The sequence below is a fragment of the Mobula hypostoma genome, chromosome 13, assembly GCF_963921235.1.
Source record: "Mobula hypostoma chromosome 13, sMobHyp1.1, whole genome shotgun sequence".
NCBI lineage: Eukaryota > Metazoa > Chordata > Chondrichthyes > Myliobatiformes > Myliobatidae > Mobula > Mobula hypostoma.
This window is the reverse complement of record NC_086109.1, coordinates 20,914,695-20,935,210: the sequence shown is the minus strand read 5'-3', so window position 1 is coordinate 20,935,210 and position 20,516 is coordinate 20,914,695. Positions and strand designations below refer to the sequence as shown.

Below are 20,516 nucleotides of genomic sequence, written 5' to 3'. Positions count from 1 at the left end.
AGAGTTTAGAAGAATGAGGGGGGATCTCATTGAAATGTATCAAACATTGAAAGGTCTAGATATAGTGGAGGTGCAGAGATTTCCTGTAGGGGGGAGTCTAGGACCAGATGGTACAGCTTCAGAATACAAGGACATCCCTTGAGGAAGGAATTTCTTTTGCCAGAGGATGGTGAATCTGTGGAATTCATTGCTACTGAAGGCTGTGAAGGACAAGTCATATATTTAAAGCAGACATTGATAGGTTCTTAATTAGTAAGGGAGTCAAAGGTTACAGGGAGAAGGCAGGAGAATGGGGTTGAGACGGTTAATAAATCAGCCATGTTGGAATGGTGGAACAGACTCAAGGGGCCGAATGGCTTAATTCTGCTCCTATAACTTAAGATCTTATTCAGAAGATTAACTACAACTCATTACTTAAGAGTGATGACAGCGGGAGCACATCAAAGTGCAGTTATTATCAATGAATGTATAAATTGTACAAGCTTGAGATTTGTTTGCTTAACAGGCAGTCGCAAAGCAAGGAACCCGAAAGAACCCAACTTAAAAAAAAGACCAACCCCCAGTACACACAGAGAAAGAGAAAACAATACAAATCATGCAAACGATAGAAGCGAGCAACGACAACAGCATTCCAAACCAAATTAAGCCCTTAAATTCAAATCCCTGGAGCTGCTCGGAGTAGGCCAGAAGCCTCAGTATTCAGTTCATCATATTGGCGGGGCAAGCCGCCACATAGTTCACGGACACGAAGCACAGCAGCAAGGGGCAGTCTCACAGCCGTAGTGTCATGAAAAGAGAAACCCCACACTATCTGGGCCAGCGTTTGAATTGTCCGACCCTCGCACTAGGAACTAGACCCCGCCATGGCGAATCACTCCAGGCCTAGGTTTCGCTGCCAGAGACGCCATTCTCAAATCTCTCCAAATCAGGACTTCTGCTTAATGACTGCACCCTGTAATTTTACATGACTGTACTGTGTGCAGCTGTTGTTACTGGGTTTTGCATCTTGGCCCTGGGGGAACACTGCATCATTTGGCTGTATTCATGTGAACGGTCGAATGAAAACTAAACTTGAACTCTAAAAACGACCAGGATTGAAAACCAGCCAATGTGTTCACCGATAGTGACAGGAGAGTATGAATTTTGTACATCAGGAGCTGTGTATGCAATGTATTTGTGGAATATGTGTAAACCCCCCATGTTAGAAATTTACAGTGTACAGCAGTCCAAATATCCCAAAGAATGAGTAATGATGGTAAAGAATTTGAGAATTGTTTACATCACTTAGTTATGGACTTGCCTACTATTGGGCACATCATCTCAATGAAGATATCCAACCTCAGCCATTTATCTTGAGAAAAGACTTTACCAATACATCCTTCCAGACCCCCAATGTTCTGGCATGTTTATTTAATCTTTATTTTTGCACCTTCTTCAGCTTTCTTGCTAAATAAGTAAAATGGAGAGCAAGAGATGCACTTTAGAAGTGATGCACAATGTTAAGTGAACAAGAGGATATCAAGTAGCACAGGGGTCCCCAGGCTTCTTTGCACCGCGGACCAGTTTAATATTAACAATACTCTTGTGGACTGGCCGAACTAGGGGGGTGTTAATCACGACCGGAATATAGGTGATAAGTCAACTATGAGTCACTTGTAAGTGGCTAATACACTCAATTTCATTTCTAAAAGGGTTTATCTAACGAACTTAATATTAAACACACAGTGCATATTTTCCTCGCAGCATGAACATAGTGATAAGTCAACAGTGGTTCCCAACCTCCGGGCCGCAGACCGATACATTGCCGCAAAGAATGCTCATTTTCAAACCCCTTCTCGGCATTTGTTCTTTTGCCCAGTTGTAACCTTGAGCAGCTCCGTAACTCTCCAAGATCTCCACTCCTGCCATACTGAATGTTTTCACTTGTTCCAATTCTTTTTCACTCATCACTAGCCTTACCTTTAGCCGCCTCGATCACTAGTTTCAGAATTCCTCCTTAAAATCTCTCCACCTCACCAGCCTTCTTAAAGATGTCTCTTTAACTCCACTTCATAGACCAAGTGTTGAATTAACAGATTGAATGAAGCTCTATATGCAATTTTGTTTGATCATGCTCCCTTGAAGCATCCCGAGATAGTAACCATAGCAAAAACATAGTAAATAAACATCTGCAAGGCCTCATTTCTCATTCAGGCAGGTAATGCTGGTATCCTGTGTTTATCAATGCTAAACCTCAATCCTACCCTTCTGATCTAAATGTGCGTTGTCTGCAGCAACAATTAGAAACCATCCAGTTAATGTCTGTTATTTGTTTGAAATGTGGCCGATCAGTGAACGGGAACGCCAGTAGAAGCAGCAGCTTCACACAGATCCACAAATAAAGATTTTAAAAAGCAGCTTCTCAAGGAGGTTTTTGGAGTTTGAACTGTAACCAATCAGTGCACGGGATTCAGGTGCAAAGATGAATAAAAAAGTAAGGTGGGCAAGCTGAGCGGCCATTGTGTGAGTGGACCAGCGTCAGAGTGGGGAGGTGTTGGCTCAACAGGCTTGCACAAGATAAGTATCTGGTAAGTTTCTACTTTTTTTATTCCTCATTCCGTATCTGTTAGGGCATAGTTAGAGCAGTGAGAATGACTCTAGGGGCAGTATTATGTACTTTCTGTAACATGTGGGGGTTCTGGGAGGCATACAGCCTTTCCAGATCATCAAATCTGCACCAGGTGCACCGAGCTGTAGCTCCTCAAAGAGTGCGTTAAGGAACTGGAGTTGCAGCTCGATGACCACCGGCTCAGATGCCAGACTGAGGAAGTGATAGGTAGAGCTACAGTGAGGTAGTCACCCCTAGGTTGCAGAAGACAGGGTAACTGGGCGACTGTCAGGAGGAAGAAGGGAAGTGGGTATAGGAAAGGATCTAAAGTGGTGGTGGGGGGGGGGGGGAATGGCCTACCAGGGAGCTGCAGTTGCAGGGTGTCTGGCACTGTGGCTCAAAGGAGAAGAGATGCGGAGAAGACTGCAGTAGTGATAGGGGATTCCATAGTTAGAGGAATAGAGATGAGATTCTGTTGCCGCAATACAGACACCCAGATAATATGTTGCCTTCCTGGTGCCAGGGATGTCTCTAATCTGGTCCTGGGCATTCTAAAGGGGGAGGGTGAGCAGCCAGAAGTCTTGATACATATTGGCACCAATGACATGGGTACGAAAGGCAAGGAGGTCCTGAGGAGAGGTTTTAGGGAACTAGGTAGAAAGCTGAAAAGCAGGACCGTCAAGAGTAGTAATCTCTCGATTGTCGCCTGTGCCACGCACCAGTGATGGGCAAGATTTGGCAGATAAATGCATGGTCGAGGAACTGGTGCAGGGGGCAGATGGTCAGATTTCTGGATCATTGGGATCTTTTGCCTGGTGGAATTCGTTGCCACAGGTTGTTGTAGAGGCCAAGTCACTGGGTGTACTTAAGGCAGAGGTTGACAGATTTTTGATGTCACAACAGGAGGGATACAGGGAGAAGGCAGGAGACCGGGGCTGAGAGGAAAAATGGATCAGCCATGATGAAATGACACAGCAGATTCGATGGGTCAAATGGCCTAATTCTATTCCTATATATATATATAATTTATTATAGTCTATGACCTTATGGTTATTGAGCTTTGGTGAACTCAAGAACCTGGAAAAAAATTATCAATTTAGTTTGTGATGTAAAAAAATGAAAATGAATGAAAGCTGATTAGGAGGCTGCTGACAGGATGTAAAAGTGATGAGTTTAGCAAAGCAACAATGAAACTACTCATTAATTTACATTTGCAATTGGCACCAGGGTAAAATATCAGAAAGGATCTAAAAGGAACATTTAGACCAGTTAAAGGTTCAAACATCCTGAGCAGGTAGGGAGCAAGACGGAGTTCAGAAAGCCCACCTCAATCCACACTTACCTAGTCCGTGCCTGATGGCGATGGGAGATCTCAGCACAGGTCCCAGCTGCTTTGGATCCCCAACCAGAACCAGCTGTCCACCATCTTTGTTTCCCAAATCCACTGGATCTAGCAATCCTTGAAGAGTAAACCGTGGGCATCAATACACTGAGAACTGTGCAACAGGCAACGTACGGCATGGGTAAGGTACAGAGTCAGATTCACTCTACTCCTCAACAATTCACCTTGCCCTAACCTTGATGGAGCTCCCCCTACTGCATCATGATTAAAGATCAGCTTTCTCACAAGTAAATCGAAAAATGCACTGTTTCTGTCAATAGCAACACAGCATCCCTACTACTTATGAAGTCTAACCCATATATTTTTGGAATGTGGGAGGAAACCCACATGGAGAATATACAAAATCCTGACAGAGAACGGTGGGAGTTTGAACCCAGACTGCTGGTACTGTAATGCATTATGCTAATGTTACTGCATCACCCTATAATAAGACATTTATTTAATTTGTCACATATACCTGTCTAAGTGAAGGTGAAGTGGGGGGAAATTCTGTTCATGTGGAGTGAATTCACTAAAGGGTTTGTTCCATTCATCCTTCCAAGTACCAGAGTCAGCCCAGTAGTTGCACCAAAACGAAGCCCATGTCACAGGGCTGCATAGACAATGGCTCTCTCTCTACTGCTCACTTTCTGTTATAGTTCTTCAATTTCTCTGCGCAGATTATTCTCCTTACTAGCCTTCTATCTTTTGAAGAGGAGAAGATCTAGGATGGAAAATGGTGCAAGTAGTCACCTCAACTGGTTCAGTTGTGAATCATGACTGTTAAAACTAGTTCCGTTCCCCTTGAGGACAGAAAGTTTTGGGATGTACTTAATAAAAACGTAAAGTTTCTGAAGCAACACAAGAGACACTGGAGAAACTCAGTGGGTCAGGGAGTATCTATAGATGGAGATGTACATTCAACGTTTTGGGTTGACACCCTTCACCTGGACCTGAATTTCTAAATTTTGAATAAGAAATAAATTGGCTCTAGTGGCTAGTAATCAAGCACCAGACAAAATGCCTGCTAGAAAAGGATCCAGGATCAATTTTATTCACCACGTATATTTACATGCTTTAGGAATTTGCTGTGGCATGTTGGTCAGGTAGCAACTTAAAACAAAAACAACATTCAACAATTATACAGAATACTATAAAAATAAAGTTTGAGGTTCAAGTGCAGATAGGAGTAAAATGTGCATAAATACAGCGCATAGGTACCAGCATGTATTTACAATGTAAAGAGTGCTGGAAACAGGAGAGAGAGTTAATGTTTCAGCTTGGTAACCCCTCCTCCCTGTATAACAAAATGATGCTATTTTATAACTTCCACAGCAAGTTGTTGTTATCTGGAAGAAACAGCAATTCCCAAAAGGAAATCAGATAAACACATATAAAACAAAGCAATGGGAAAAACAGCAGTGGAGATGAACACGGACTGCTCTTCTATAGTTGACTCATTCTGTGCTGTACCATTTACAGTCACTGTGATTAGAGCATTTGCAGTTACCTCTACCTGATACACTGCGACTATATTCATATTCTAGTGTATTCACCACACAAATTCCATTCTCATTAAGCAGAAAACCAAGATGTTGGAAAGAGTTGGGCCAATCATCAAAACAACAGCTGCTACTCTGAGAGAACTAGTAAACAGTCGAAGAAAAACATGAACACAATGCAGACTAATACTTCACGGGAGATCATTCTTCAATGTGCGGGGCCATCAAAGGAACTTTCCAATTAGGCCCACTCTTGTTCTTCTGCTTCATGCCTGTAAATTCCTCTCTTTCAGATATTTAATGGCCTTTTGGAAGTTGTTTGATCTACCTTCACCAAACCTCAGTGTTTTCCAGATTACTATTTGCGTCATTAAGAAATTTTCACCTACCCTTTGCACCAGATGTTTCTGCTACTTATTTAGAATGGTGATCTCTGCAGAGAGGAGAACGGTTTACCTTGTCATTTCTTTGGCAACTCCTTTGGTGCTGAGCCTGCATTAAAATCTTCCTTCCCATCTATACTTGAGTACAGCCACAACTTTTCCAGTCTCTCCATAGAACCAGTCTTTGGAACTATTCTAGTAAATCTCATCACTATGTGGACTGTAGGCACGGGCTTGATGTAAATTAATTTAACTTTAAACCTCGTGATTTTGATCACTTACCACATTGTCTCCAGTTAATATAACTGTAATGGAAATCTCTGTGGTAGAAACTTGTTCCATCCCCATTAATTGGAATTGAATGCAGAGAAGTGCAAGTAGTTGCACTTCGATGGGACCAACCAGGGTAGGTCTTAGAGTGAACAGTTGAGCACTGAGTAATACAATAGGACAAAGGGATCTGGGAATACAGGTCCATAATTCATTGAAAGTAGATAGGGTCTTAATGAAAACTTTTCACACACTGGCCTTCATAAATCAAAGAATTGAGTACAGGAGATGGAATGGTATGTTGAAGTTGTATAAGACATTGGTGAAGCCTAATTTGGAGCACTGTGTGTAGTTTTGGCCACCTACCTACAAGAAAGATGCAAAGAAGATTGGAAGAATACAGAGGAAACTTACAAGGATGTTGCTGGGTCTGGAGGACATGGATCATAAGGAAAGAATGAATAGGTTAGGACTTAATTCTTTACAACATAGATTTAATAGAGGTATACAAAATTATGAAAGGTATAGATAGGGTAAATGCAAGCAGGTTTTTTTTCCACTAAAGTTTGGAGGGACTACAAGCAGAGGTCATGGGTTAAGAGTGAAAGGAGAAAGGTTTAAGGGGAACACGAGTGGAAACTCCTTCACTCAGAGGGTCGTGAGAGTGTGGAATGAGCTGACAGCACAAGTGGGTGCACATGAGCTCAGTTTCAACATTTAAGTGAAGTTTGGATTGGTACAGTATGGATAGTAGGGATATGAAGGGCCGCAGTCCCAGCATTGGTCAATGGGAGTAGGCAGCTTAAATGGTTTCAGCATGGACTAGATGGGCCAAAGGGCCTGTTTCTGTGCTGTACTTTTCTATGACTCTACGACATCTCATCCAGTCTGGAGCTCTATACGCACTGAGGCCGAATTAAGACCCAAACAGAACAGTCTGACAATGACAATAAAGGCACATCATACCTTCTGTAGTAAGTATGACTTCCTCACCCTCATTAAAGCCCCATGTCATCCGAAAACCCTGTAACCAAGGACATTAAGCTGCCAGCTCTGTCCCTCTTTAGGCAACACACACATACAAACTACAGGAGGAATTCATTAGGCCAGGCAGTATCTATGGAGGGGAATAAAAGTCAACACCTCAGGCCGAAATCCTTCACCAGGACGGGAAAGGAAAGGGCGGAAGCCATAATAAGGTGTGGAGAGGGGAAGGAGTACAAGCTGGTAGATGATAGGCAAGTTCAGGTCAGGGAATGTAGGAGGATGGGGGAAGAGGGGATGAAGCAAGAAGCTGGGAAGCTTAAATTTGGTCAGAGAGCAGGATGTCTATCTGTACTCGAGGGGCAGGGTAGCCACTTCCTGAAACGTGGAACACTGTAGAAACCCTGTGGAATTGGCCTCTTGTACAAGGTACTTGGAAAGGATACAGAGGAGATTTATCAGTGTGTAACATGCAGTGATGTAGATCAGCTGGAGAAATTGGAACTGATGACCTGAGGAAAGTGACCCAGTATATGCAATGCCTATGAGAATTATCCACCACCCCCCCACACCCGGAAGTTTTCATGTTTTATTGTTTTACAACATTGAATCACAGTGGATTTACTTTGGCTTTTTTTTTACACTGATCAGCAGAAAAGACACTTTTGTGTCAAAATGAAAACAAGTTTCTACAAATTGGTCTAAATGTATTACAATTATTAAACACAAAATAATTGATTGCATAATTACTCACCCCTCCCACCCCCTTCAAGTCAGTATTTAGTAGATGCACCTTTGGCAGCAATTACAGCCTTCAGTCTGTGTGGATAGGTCTCTGTCAGCTTTGCACATCTGGACACTGCAATTTTTCCCCATACTTCTTTACAAAACTGCTCAAGCTCTGTCAAAATTGCACAGAGATTGTGAGCGAACAGCCCTTTTCAAGTCCAGCCATAAATTCTCAATTAGATTGAGATCTGGATTTCTCAATTTGGATTGGTCACTCCAGGACATTAACTTTGTTGTTTTTAAGCCATTCCTGTGTAGCTTTGACTTTACGCTTGGGGTCATTGTCTTGCTGGAAAACAAATCTTCTCCCAAGTCACAGTTCTCTTGCAGATTGCATCAGGTTTCCTCCAGGATTTCTTGTATTTTGCTGCATTCATTTTACCCTCCTTCACAAGCCTTCCAGGGCCTGCTGCAGTGAAGCATCCCCACAGCATGATGCAGCTACCACCATGCTTCATGGTAAGGAAGGTGTGTTTTTGGTGATGTGCGGTGTTTGGCTTATGCCAAACATAGTATTTAATCTGATGGGCAAAAAGTAAAATTTTGGTATCATCCGACCTTTAAACCTTCTTCCAGCTGACTTCGGAGTCTCCCACTTGCCTTCTGCCAAACTCTAGCTGAGATTTCATGTGTTTTTTTTCAACAGTGGCTTTCTCTTTGCCACTCTCACACAAAGCTGCGACTTGTGAAGAACCGTGGCAATAGTTGCTGTATGCACAGTCTCACCCATCTCAGCTAATAAAGCTTCCAACTTCTCCAGACTTGTCATAGGTCTCTTGGTGGCCTCTTTCACTAGTCCCTTTCTTGCACAGTCACTCAGTTTTTGAGGACAGCTTGCTCTCAGCTGTGCCATATTCTTCCCATTTCTTGATGATTGATTTAACTGTACTCCAAGGGATATTCAGTGACCTAGAAAGTTTCTTGTCTCCAATTCCTGACCTATGCTTTTCAATAACCTTTTCAAAGAGTTGCTTGGAGTGTTCTTTTGTCTTCATAGTGTAGTTTTTGCCAGGATACAGACTCACCAGCAGTTGGACCTTCCTGATACAGGTGTATCATTACTACCATCAATTGAAACACCTTGACTACACACAGGTAATCTCCATTTAACTAACTAAATGACTTCTAAAACCAATTGGTTGCACCACTGATGATTTGGCGTGTCATTTGGTGGTGAATACTTATGCAACCAATTAGTGTTTTCTATTTGTAATTAATTTAGATCACTTTGTAGAGATCTGTTTTCACTTAACAAAAGCGTCTTTTTCTGTTGATCAGTGTCAAAAAAGACAAATTAAATTCACTGTGATTCAATGTTGTTAAACAATAAAACATGAAAACTTCCAGGGGGAGGGGGTGAATACTTTTTATAGGCTCTGTATATAAATGAAGGCTTTTAAGAGCTCAGGGAGGGACAGTTTCCTCTAATAAGTGAGTTAGTGCTCAAAGTTCTTGGGATTTTAAATTAACAAGCAAAAAATGAGATGAGAAGAACTGTCTCCCCAGTTAAGATCTAAAAAAAAACTACCCGAAAATCCAATGACATTGGAGCATTAAATTTCAAAGGCATAAGCTTGAAAGGGGTGAATGTGTGGGATTGCGAGGAAAGACCAGGATGCAAGACTAAACTGGACACATCTTTTAACGAGACAGCAGAAGAACAAAGTACCAAGGGAGTCCATCTACGGTGCAAGGCAGCGGTCTGTCTACAGTCCATAAGACATAAGAGCAGACACAGGCCATTCAGCTCATCGAGTCTGCTCTGCCCACTCCATTATAGCTGATCTCATTCCCAATCTCCTGCCTTCTCCCTGTTACATTTTATGGCCTTACTAATCAAAAACCTAGCAACCTCCGCTTTAAATATTCCCAAATAACTTGGCCTCCACAGCTGTCTGTTGCAATGGATTCTACAGATTCGCTACCCTCTGGCTAAAGAAATTCCTCCTTATCTCTGTTCTAAATGGATGTCCCTCTATTCTGAGGCTGTGTCCTCTGGTCCTAGACTCACCCACCATGGGAAACATAGCCCCTCACATCCTCTCTATTCAGACCTTTCAATATCCAATAGGTTTCAATGAGATCGCCCTCTTGTTCTTCTAAACAGCGAGTACTGGCCTAGTGCCATCAAAAGCTCCTCATAGTTCATTCCTGGAATTATTCTCTGGAACCCCCTTTGAACCCTCTCCAATGCCAGCACATCTTTTCTAAGTTAAGTGACCCAAAACTGCTCATAATTCTCCCATTGTGGTCTGGCCAATGCCTTATAAAGCCTCAACATTATATCCTTGCTCTTCTATTCTAGTCCTCTGGAAATGAATGCTATCATTGCATTTGCCTCCCTTACCAGAAACTCAACCTGCAAGTTAACCTTTAGGGAGTACTGTACCTTTGATTTTTGAATTTTCTCCCTATTTAGGAAAATAGTCTTCACCTTTACTCCTTTTACCAAAGTGCATGACCATACACTTCCCTATGCCATATTCCATCTGCCACTTCTTTGCCCATTCTCCCAATCTTCCTAAGTCCTTCTCCAGACTCCCTGCTTCCTCAGCACTACCTACCCCCACCTACCTTTGCATCGTCCAAAAACTTGGCTACAAAGCCATCAATCCCATCACCCAAATCACTGACATATAACATGACAAGAAGCGGTCCCAACACTGACTCATGTGGAACACCACAAGTAACTGGCAGACAACCAGAAAAGTCCTCCTTTATTCCTAATCTGCCTCCTGCCAGTCAGCCAATCCTCTATCCATGCTAGTAACTTTCCAGTAATACCGTGGGTTCTTAGCTTGCTAATGTGCAGCACCTTGTCAAAGGCCTTCGGAAAATCTAAGTAATCAACATCCACAGACTCTCCTTTGCCTATCTTGCCTGCTGGTTCTTCAAAGAGCTCCAAACAAACTTGTCAGGTGTGATTTCCTCTTAAGGAAACCATGCTGACTTTGGCCTACTTTATCATGTGCCTCCAAGTACCCCAAAACCTCACCCTTAATAATAGAGTCCAACATCTTCCCAACCACTAAGTCAGGCTAACTGGCCTACAAATTCCCGTCTTATGCCTCCATCCCTTCTTTAAGAGTTGAGTGACAGCTGACAGTCTTCTCAGACCCTGGAGTTGATTCTTAGAACAACACTAACCTTGTACAATTAAAGGTAGAGAAATGAGGGCTGATACCTCAGGAAAATAAGGAAAATAAAGTTCATTCATACATTATTAACATATTTTTACCTGCAATTGCAATGATACTTTCAGGTTCAACAGCATGTCCAGCCTCGTCAATGAACACATGAGAGAAATGGCCAGGTGGAAAATTTGCAGAAGCTAGTCTGTTTAAAAATAGATAGAAAAACAACAATAAAATGCTCTGTAATCCTTAGCTGATTCTCACTCCACCCATTTCAGAAATGCACAATATCCACTCAAATATGTAGCATTTGTCCACTACCAAACACAAATCCTTCCAAAATGCTCATGTATGAACTGAACACTGGCCAAGTGCTCCTCTGAACGGGAGTTTGGTGATCAGTAGAGGTCCACTCTCCATTTTCTCAAGAGTGTTGATGGGTCATTTGCTTGGGGTCCTCTGTTATATGTAGAGTGGAATCAGACTAGGTACAATATTAAAAGGTTTTGAGAAGTGAAAGGGTGATTGGTATTATAAACGGTGGATAATAAAATGGTATGGGAGTGGTAAAGAGAGTGGAACTAGCATGGGCTCAACTGTATAGTGCAGAGTAACAAAGAAAATGCTTAAGGAATTCAGCAGGTCAGGCAGCATCTACGTTGAGGAATACAGAGCCATTTCGGAATGAGACCCTTCATCAAGACCAAGTCTGAAAGGTCTCAGCCCAAAACGTTGGCTTTTTATTCCTCTCCATAGATGCTACCTGACCAGCAGAGTTCCTCAAGTATTTTGCGTGTGTTACTCTGGATTTCTAGCATCTGCAGAATGTCTTGTACAGGAGCAGAATTAGGCCATTCAGCCCATCGAGTCTGCTCCACCATTCCATCATGGCTTATCCTGGATTTCACTTAACCCCATACATCTGCCTTCTCACCATATCACTGGTTACCTCAACTTCTGTGTGGACTGCAACGTTCCGACAAGAACTGTCCTTTGTTACTCAAATAACAAGCCATGGGTAACAAAGGACATTAAGGACATCCTGAACACTAAAAAGAGGGCGTTTAGAGATGGAAATAGGGAGGAGCTGAGGGGAATACAGAGGGACCTGAAAGCCAGGATCAGGGAGGCTAAAGACAGGTATAAGAGGAAGCTTGAGTGGAAACTCTAGCAGAACAACATTAGAGAGGTCTGGAGTGGGATGAGGACCATTACTGGGTTCCGGCAAACTAGCAACAGAGGAGCAGAAGGCAGTGTGGACAGGGCCAATGAACTTAACCTGTTCTTTACCAGATTTGACATTGTGGCCCCTGCCTATCCCCCACATGATTCATCTGTTGTTGGCCCCCAACCAACACATATTCCACTCTCCCCTCCTACCCCTCCTCACAGTCCCCCACCCTGCTCTCATGACTATACCCCTTCCCCCCACGAAACCACCATGGTGGGCTTCAAAGCTGAACAGGTGAGAAGACAGCTGAAATGTCTCAACCCAAACAAGGCTGCAGGCCCAGATGGTGTCAGTACCAGGGTGCTCAAAGCCTGTACCCCTCAGCTATGTGGAGTACTTTGCCATATCTTCAACCTGAGCCTGAGGCTCCCGAGATTTCCTGTGCTGTGGAAGACATCCTGCCTCGTCCCTGTGCCGAAGACACCGCGCCCCAGTGGCCTCAATGACTATAGACCGGTGGCATTGACCTCCCACATCATGGAGACCCTGGAGAGACTTGTTCTGGAGCTGCTCCGGCCTATGGTTAGGCCACACTTAGATCCCCTCCAGTTCGCCTACCAGCCCCAACTAGGAGTTGATGCCATCGTCTACCTGATGAACCGTGTCTACACCCACCTGGACAAGCCAGCGAGCACTGTGAGGGTCATGTTTTTTGAGTTCTCCAGTGTGTTCAACACCTTCTGCCCTGCTCTGCTGGGGGAGAAGCTGACAGCGATGCAGGTGGATGCTTTTCTGGTGTCATGGATTATTGATTACCTGACTGGCAGACTACAGCACATGTGCTTGCAACACTGTGTGTCCGACAGAGTGATCAGCAGCACTGGGGCTCCACAGGGGACTGTCTTGTCTCTCTTTCTCTTCACCATTTACACCTCAGACTTCAACTACTCACAGAGTCTTGTCATCTTCAGAAGTTTTCTGATGACTCTATCATAGTTGGATGCATCAGCAAGGGAGATGAGGCTGAGTACAGGGCTACAGTAGGAAACTTTGTCACATGGTGTGAGCAATATTATCTGCAGCTTAATGTGAAAAAGACTAAGGAGCTGGTGGTAGAACTGGGGAGGGCTAGGGGAACGGTGACCCCTGTTTCCATCCAGGGGGTCAGTGTGGACATGGTGGAGGATTACAAATACCTGGGGATACGAATTGACAATAAACTGGACTGGTCAAAGAACACTGAGGCTGTCTACAAGTAGGGTCAGAGCTGTCTCTATTTCCTGAGGAGACTGAGCCTTTAAGATCTGTCCGATGATGCTGAGGATGTTCTACGAGTCTGTGGTGGCCAGTGCTATCATGTTTGCTGTTGTGTGCTGGGACAGCAGGCTGAGGGTAGCACACACCAACAGAATCAACAAACTTATTCGTAAGGCCAGTGATGTTGTGGGGATGGAACTGGACTCTCTGACGGTGATGTCTGAAAAGAGGATGCTGTCTAAGTTGCATGCCATCTTCATCTTGGACAATGTCTCCCATCCACTACATAATGGACTGGTTGGGCACAGGAGTACATTCAGCCAGAGATTCATTCCACCAAGATGCAACACAGAGTGTCGTAGAAAGTCATTCCTGCCTGTGGCCATCAAACTTTACAACTCCTCCCTTGGAGGGTCGGACACACTGAGCCAATAGGCTGGTCCTGGACTTATTTCCTGGTATAATTTACATATTACTATTTAATTATTTATGGTGCAACTGTAACGAAAACCAATTTCCCTCGGGATCAATAAAGTATGACTATATCACTTGATGCCCTGACCAAGCAGGAAAATATCAACTTTTGCCTTAAGTTTCGCCACGGACTTGATCTCCACTGGAGTCTGCAGCAGAGCATTCCACAGATTCACTACTCTCTGGCTAAAAAAAATTCCTCCTTACTGCTGTTCTAAAGGGTTGCCATTCAATTTTGAGGCTGTGCCCTCTATTCTGGATACCCCCACCATCGGTAACATCCTCTCCACATCCACCCTATCTAGTCTTTTCAACATTCGGTACGTTTCAATGGAGATCCCCCCAGCATTCTCCTAAATTCCAGTGAGTACAGGCCCAAAGCTGCCAAACACTCCTCATATGTTAACCCCTTCATTCCCAGAATCATTCTCCTGAACCTCCTCTGGACTCTCTCCGATGACAATAAATCCTTTCTGAGATATGGTGTTGAAAACTGTTGACGATACTCCAAGTGCAGTCTGACTAGTGTCTTCTAAAGGCTCAGCATTATCTCCTTGCTTTTCTATTCTATTCCCCTTGAAATAAATGCCAACATTGCATTTGCCTTCTTTACCACAGACTCAATCTGTAAATTAACTTTCTGGGAGTTTTCACAAGGACTCCTAAGTCCTTCTGCACCTCTGATGTTTGAACCTTCTCCCCATTTAGATAGTAGTCTGCACTATTGTTCCTTTACCAAAATACATTATCGTACATTTCCCAACACTATTCCATCTGCCACTTTTTTGCCCATTCTTCCAATTTGCCCAAGTCCTGCTGCAATCCTTCCTCAGCACCACCTACCCCACCACCCAACTTCGTATCATCCCCAAACTTTGCAACAAAGCCATCAACTCCATTATCCAAATCATCGACAAACAATGTGAAAAGTAGCAGTCTCAATACTGACCCCTGGGGAACACCACTAGTCACTGGCAGCCAACCAGAAAAGGCCCCCTTTATTCCCACTCACTGACTCCTGCCTGTCAGCCATTCCTCTATCCATGCCAGTATCTTCCCTGTAATGCCACAGGATTTTATCTTGTTAGGCAGCCTCATGTCTGGCACCTTATCAAATGTTTTCTGAAAATCCAAGTAAATGACACCCACTGCCTCTCCTGCTTGTCATTTCCCTGAAGAATTCTAGCAGATTTGTCAGGCAAGATTTCTTTTCACAGAAACCATGCTGACTTTGACTTATTTTATCATTAGTCTCCAAGTACTCCCAAACCTCATCCTTAATAATAGACTCCAACGCTTTCCCAACCATGGAAGTTAAGCTAACTGGCCCATAATTTCCTTTCTTTTTCCTTCCTCCCTTCTTAAAGAATGGAGTGACATTTGCAAACTTCCAGTTCTCTGGGACCATGCCATAATCAAGTGATTCTTGAAAGATCATGCCCAAAGCATCCTTTATTTCTTCAGCAACCTCTGTCAGGGCTCTGGGATGTAGTCCATCTGGTCCAGGTGGTTTATCCACCTTAAGACCTTTGGGCTTGCCTGGCACTTTTTCCTTTATAAAAGCAACGGCACTCTCTCCTGCTCCCTGACACTCATGGACATCTGGCACACTGCTAGTGTCTTCCACAGTGAAGACGGATGCAAAGTACCCATTAAGCTTATCTGCTATTTCTTTGTCCCCATTACTACCTCACCAGCATCATTTTCCAGTGGTCCAACATCAACACTGACCTCCCTTTTACTCTTTATATAACTGAAAAAAATTTAAGTATAGTGCAGTGTATTGTTTTGGGTGTCAGAGAAGAGGGAATTGCTATTAAGATAACTTATCTACTGGCTATACAATACATCAACTCACAACATTGATGCCAACATTGGTTGACAGAATACTAATGATTGGGACACGTTCACCCACAATATAGAATGGCTTTGTTTATTTTCGTTGCAAAAGAGGCATCAGTTCAATAACCTAAATTATTACATTTCTTAAGAGCAGAGGAAGTTATGGGGGTGTATGTTCAAAATCATGAGGGGTCCTGTTAATGAAAAATGCTTTCCGTCGTCAGGACGACTGGTAACCAGAAGGTTAAAAAAAAACATTTCTTGAAATACTCCGATTACTCACGGAGTATGAAGAAAGAACTAGAATCTTTCCAAATGTGATTAGATAAATACTTTAATCATTAGGTTTTAGAGCAGAGGTTCCCAACCATATGTCATGGACCAACATCATTAAGCAAGGGGCCCAAGGACCCCAGGTTAGGAACCCCTGATTTAGTGCTTTGAGGAAGGGCAGGGAATGGGACTAAATAAAGTTCCTTTTTTAAAAAAAATATAAGTGACACAGAGCCAATATCCTTCAGTCCTGTAGGTTTCTATAACATTATAGTAAGGTTACCACAAGTCACACCGTTTTCATTACTCACCTTCCAGCAGTTATCAAAGTGCTGGCAATGACTCGATATTGCTTTAGCACATCTTTGGATGGGACCTCATAACTCCTAGTAGATTCATTCCAGTTGGAGTACTCCTATCAGAAAACAATATCATGTATTATTTGGGGATGAAGGTATCAGACAAGAAGAGTTAATTATCTTCAGTCATTACACTTCCTGTGTAGAAACCCAACTGATTGCATTTGAATGTGTCATTCTAGAGTAGAGAATTCCAAAGGCAAATCACTGTCTGGGTGAAAAAGATTCACCTCAGTTCAGCCTCCTGTGGCCAACCCCTCATTTCGAGTCTATGACTCCAAGAGACAAAGGGGAAAATAGAGAAGGTTAGCTTTATTTGTCACATGTATGTTGAAACATGCAGTGAAGTGCGTCGTTTGTATCGAGAGCGTGCTGATTGCAGCCCGCAACTTTGTCGGCATGCCTCTGGCACTAACGTAGCATGCCCACAATCTATGAACCCTAACTCATACTTCTTTAGAATGTGAGAGGAAACCAGAAACGCAGTGGAAACTGACTCGGTCACGGGGAGAACGTACGAGCTCCTTACAGACGGGCAGAAATTGATCCCCAATCTTACAACTGGTGCTGTTACGTGCTACGCTACTGTGCCACAAAACAACATCATCACATCGATTCTATCAATGTCTTTTCAATGACAAGCTTTTCATTGGCTGCAAAGCATTTTGACATATTAAGTGGCCTGTAAATGCAGCTTTCACTGACAGTGCTCTCATCTCAATGTGGAGAATTAAGCACGAAACATACACACACTTCCCAAGGATGTGCTGTGGGAGCTTGGAGGAACTAAATCAAGAACTTGTCAGCTGAAGAGTGGCCACAAGCCTCTCAGTACAGATTCTCCCCAGTGTCTTCACCATTTATCTTGCAATTAGCTTCACTAAAGAAAATGATCAGTTGTAATTACATTGCAGCTCTGGGAGTTTTCTTTGCACCAATTAGGCTGCCGTGTTTCCCTCAGGAGATGCAGAACTTTTCCTTAAGACTTGGTAGTGCAAGAGACACATCAGCATCTGAAGGAAGGCGATAGAGAGATGAGAGAGAAAAGGGAGTAAACTAGTTTTAAACAATCCCACACTAGAGGTCATGGGTTAAATGTGAGAGGTCAAAAGTTTAAGGGGAAACCTCTTCCCTCAGAGGGTTGTGAGAGTGTGGAATGAGCTGCCTGTGCAAGTGGTGCACGTGAGCCCCATTTCAATGTTTAAGAGAGGTTTTATTAGGCATATGGATGGTAGGGGGAATGGAGGGCTAGGGTTCTGTTGCAGGTCAATGATTATAGGCAGTTTAATTGGACTAGATGAGCTGTTTCTGTGCTGTACTTTTTTTACTCTATGACTTCACCTCAAAGGGCACAGATTTGTCACTGTCCTACAAATACAGTCACAGCAGGATCAATGAGTAAAGCCCTCCACGTCTTTTTATCAAACACAGTATGGCAAAGAGTAAAGATCTTTGTGCTTCAGTCAGCATCTCAAAGAGCTCTCCTACATCGTCTGTGTGACATTTCACAATCAGCATCCGCTCTGTGGGCAGGGAAGTGACTATACAACACTAAATCTAGTTGATCTAGAATCTCCTTTCTGATTTAAAAGCTGGAGCTAAACTGAGCAGTCCCAGAGTGAAACTACCTTCTGCACGCAATGGTACAAGACAGAAAAATGTGCCACAAAACACTTTATACACCACACAATACTCCACAACAAGAAATCTCCTGGAGGAACTCAGAGGATGGAGCAGTATCTGTGTGACAGTTGATTGTTGATAGTCGATGTTCTCCCACAGATGCTGCTCGGCCTGAAGATAGCCTGTTGCTCCAGGTTCCAGCGTCCTCAGTCTCATGTCTCAACAGCATTCATTCCCCTTTATTTTTCTTATTAAATGCATCTATACAACACCATGACCCCCTGAAGTAAAATTCCACATTCTCACCAGCTCATTGTACTTGGTAGTGGCTTTGCTTCACTCACACATCCGAGCTTTTGACTCCGAAGGTAAGATCCACAGGAAGCTGAGTTGTGAGCAACAGCAGTACAGTCCTACCTTCACATCCGAGGGGACGGAGTCCCAGTTCCGACTGGCAGCATTGAGGCGGTAAATATGTCTTTTCTCAACAGACCTCCTGATTCGTTGGCAGAGCAGGTCAGTAGCACTGTTAGATGGTGCACAAGCCAGGATATGGGCCGTTGGTATACAGTTTAGCACCTGAAAGTTAAATCCAATATACAGTATATTAAAAAAAAACGCAATGGCTCACAGATGTGTTTCAAAGCAAATGATGCTTCTTAGGAAAACAGTGATAATAAACTCTAATTACACAGGTAATGGCAAAATGGTCCATCATACCAAAGATGGCTCCTTACAGTAATTATCCAATTTAATCTTTCTCCTCCTGCAGCTTTCTTCAGTTCATCAGACTTTTTCTTCAGGCATTTGCTCTATTTCCTTTTGAAACTTCACCAATGAATCCCCTTCAGTCCTTCATACACGTTTCAGATCATAATTAGCAATAAAAAGAGAGCTATTTTTAATCTTGTTGTCTTAACTCTGCAGCTCTAGTTCCTGACCCTATCAGGGAATCATTTTTCTATCAACACTCTTCATTTTGAAGGCTTTGTTTTAAACTTCCAGGGCAGAACAGCAGACATCATTTATATGGTCTTTAGCGAGACCTTCGACAAGATCGTTCAGGCACGGTGGGCTGGTCTGGAAGGTGAGATCATGGGATCCAGGGTGAGCCGGTCTCTTGAATACAACCATCGGCTGAGAGGAAGTAGTCAGAAAAAAATCAATGTCATTTATATTAATGGCTTGGATGACAATGTTATTAAAATGGTGAGTAAATTTGCAGATTGGTTGTGTGGTGGAGAGTGAAGAAAGTAATCTAAGGACCCAGATGAACTGAGGAGCCGGGCCAAGCAACAGCAGGTGGAATTTCACATAACTTGCTTAGTTAAACCCAGGCAGAACTTGCACAGTAAATGGAAGGACCCTGGAGGATGTTGCAAAACAGATTTAGGCAACAGGGTACATCATTCTGTGAAAGCACTGTCACGGGTAAACAGAATGGTGAAGATGATGTTTGGCATGCTTGTCTTCATCAACTGAAAATCAATTACAGGAATTGAGACATCATGCTACAGCTGTACAGGCCATTGGTGAGAGCACCATTGGAGTATTATGTGCAGATCTGGTCTCCCAACTATAGGAAGGGTGTCATCAAGCTACATTGGTTCATAAGGTGGTTACAGGGGCTGGAGGGCATGAGGAATATGGAAAGGCTCAATTGGTTGGGGCTTTTCTCTCCCTGGAGTGCAGGAGATAGAGACATGACCTTACTAAAGGCATAGATAAAGTCAGTCTTTTTTCCCCTCCAGAGTAGGGAAGTCTTAAAACTAGAGGGCATAGATTTTAAGTGAGGGGAAAAAATATGAAGGGAACCCAAGGAGAAATCTTTTCCAGGGTATACAGAAGGAGCTGTCAGAGGAAAGTGTAGAGGCAAGCACGATTACGATGTTTAAGGGACATTTGGACAGGTATATGGGGGGATGCAAGTCCACTGGAAGCAACTGGAATTGGCTTAGAAAGATATTTTGGTCAGTATGGATGAGTTGGACCAAAGGGCTTGTTTCCAAGTTGTATAACTCTTAGTAAATATTCTTGGATCGACAACCAAAGTTCCTTGTGCCATTCTCTCAGATGTCCTCTCCAAAAACCTGTCTTCCTTCTCAATGTGTGCTTCCAATGGACCATGTCCCAGATGAGGTCTAACCACCAAACAGTTTGCCATCACTTCCTTTCTACAGCTGCACTGAAGTTCCAAATCCATGGAGCTTTTTTTTTAAATTTGGCATATATGAATGAGAACTGGATTTGCTCCAAGTGGAACTCAGATCTGGAGCGGGACACACAAAATGCTGGAAGAACTTATGGTCTAACTCAGCAGGTCACACAGCATCTGTGAAGGAAAGTAAACAACCAACATTTTGGGCCCGTCATCAGACCTGAAATGTCAACTGTTTATTTCCCTTCACAGATGCTGCCTGACCTGCTGAGTTCCTCCAGCATTTCATGTGTACTGCTCACAATTTCCAGCATCTCCAGAATCTCTTA

At 43.2% G+C, this 20,516-nt stretch overlaps 1 protein-coding gene across 2 annotated transcripts in view; it reads right to left on the bottom strand.

The window, feature by feature from the left end:
* LOC134355476 (putative helicase MOV-10) overlaps window positions 1–20,516 on the bottom strand; it is an 84,503-nt gene that overhangs the window by 21,629 nt on the left and 42,358 nt on the right. For both annotated transcript variants that reach the window (XM_063065412.1, XM_063065411.1), the window contains exons 11-14: window positions 18,447–18,608; window positions 16,359–16,462; window positions 11,135–11,232; window positions 3,930–4,046 (exon numbers count right to left, since the gene is read on the bottom strand). In XM_063065412.1, the coding sequence (XP_062921482.1) occupies window positions 3,930–4,046; window positions 11,135–11,232; window positions 16,359–16,462; window positions 18,447–18,608 (481 nt within the window). The remainder of the gene's footprint in view (window positions 1–3,929; window positions 4,047–11,134; window positions 11,233–16,358; window positions 16,463–18,446; window positions 18,609–20,516) is intronic.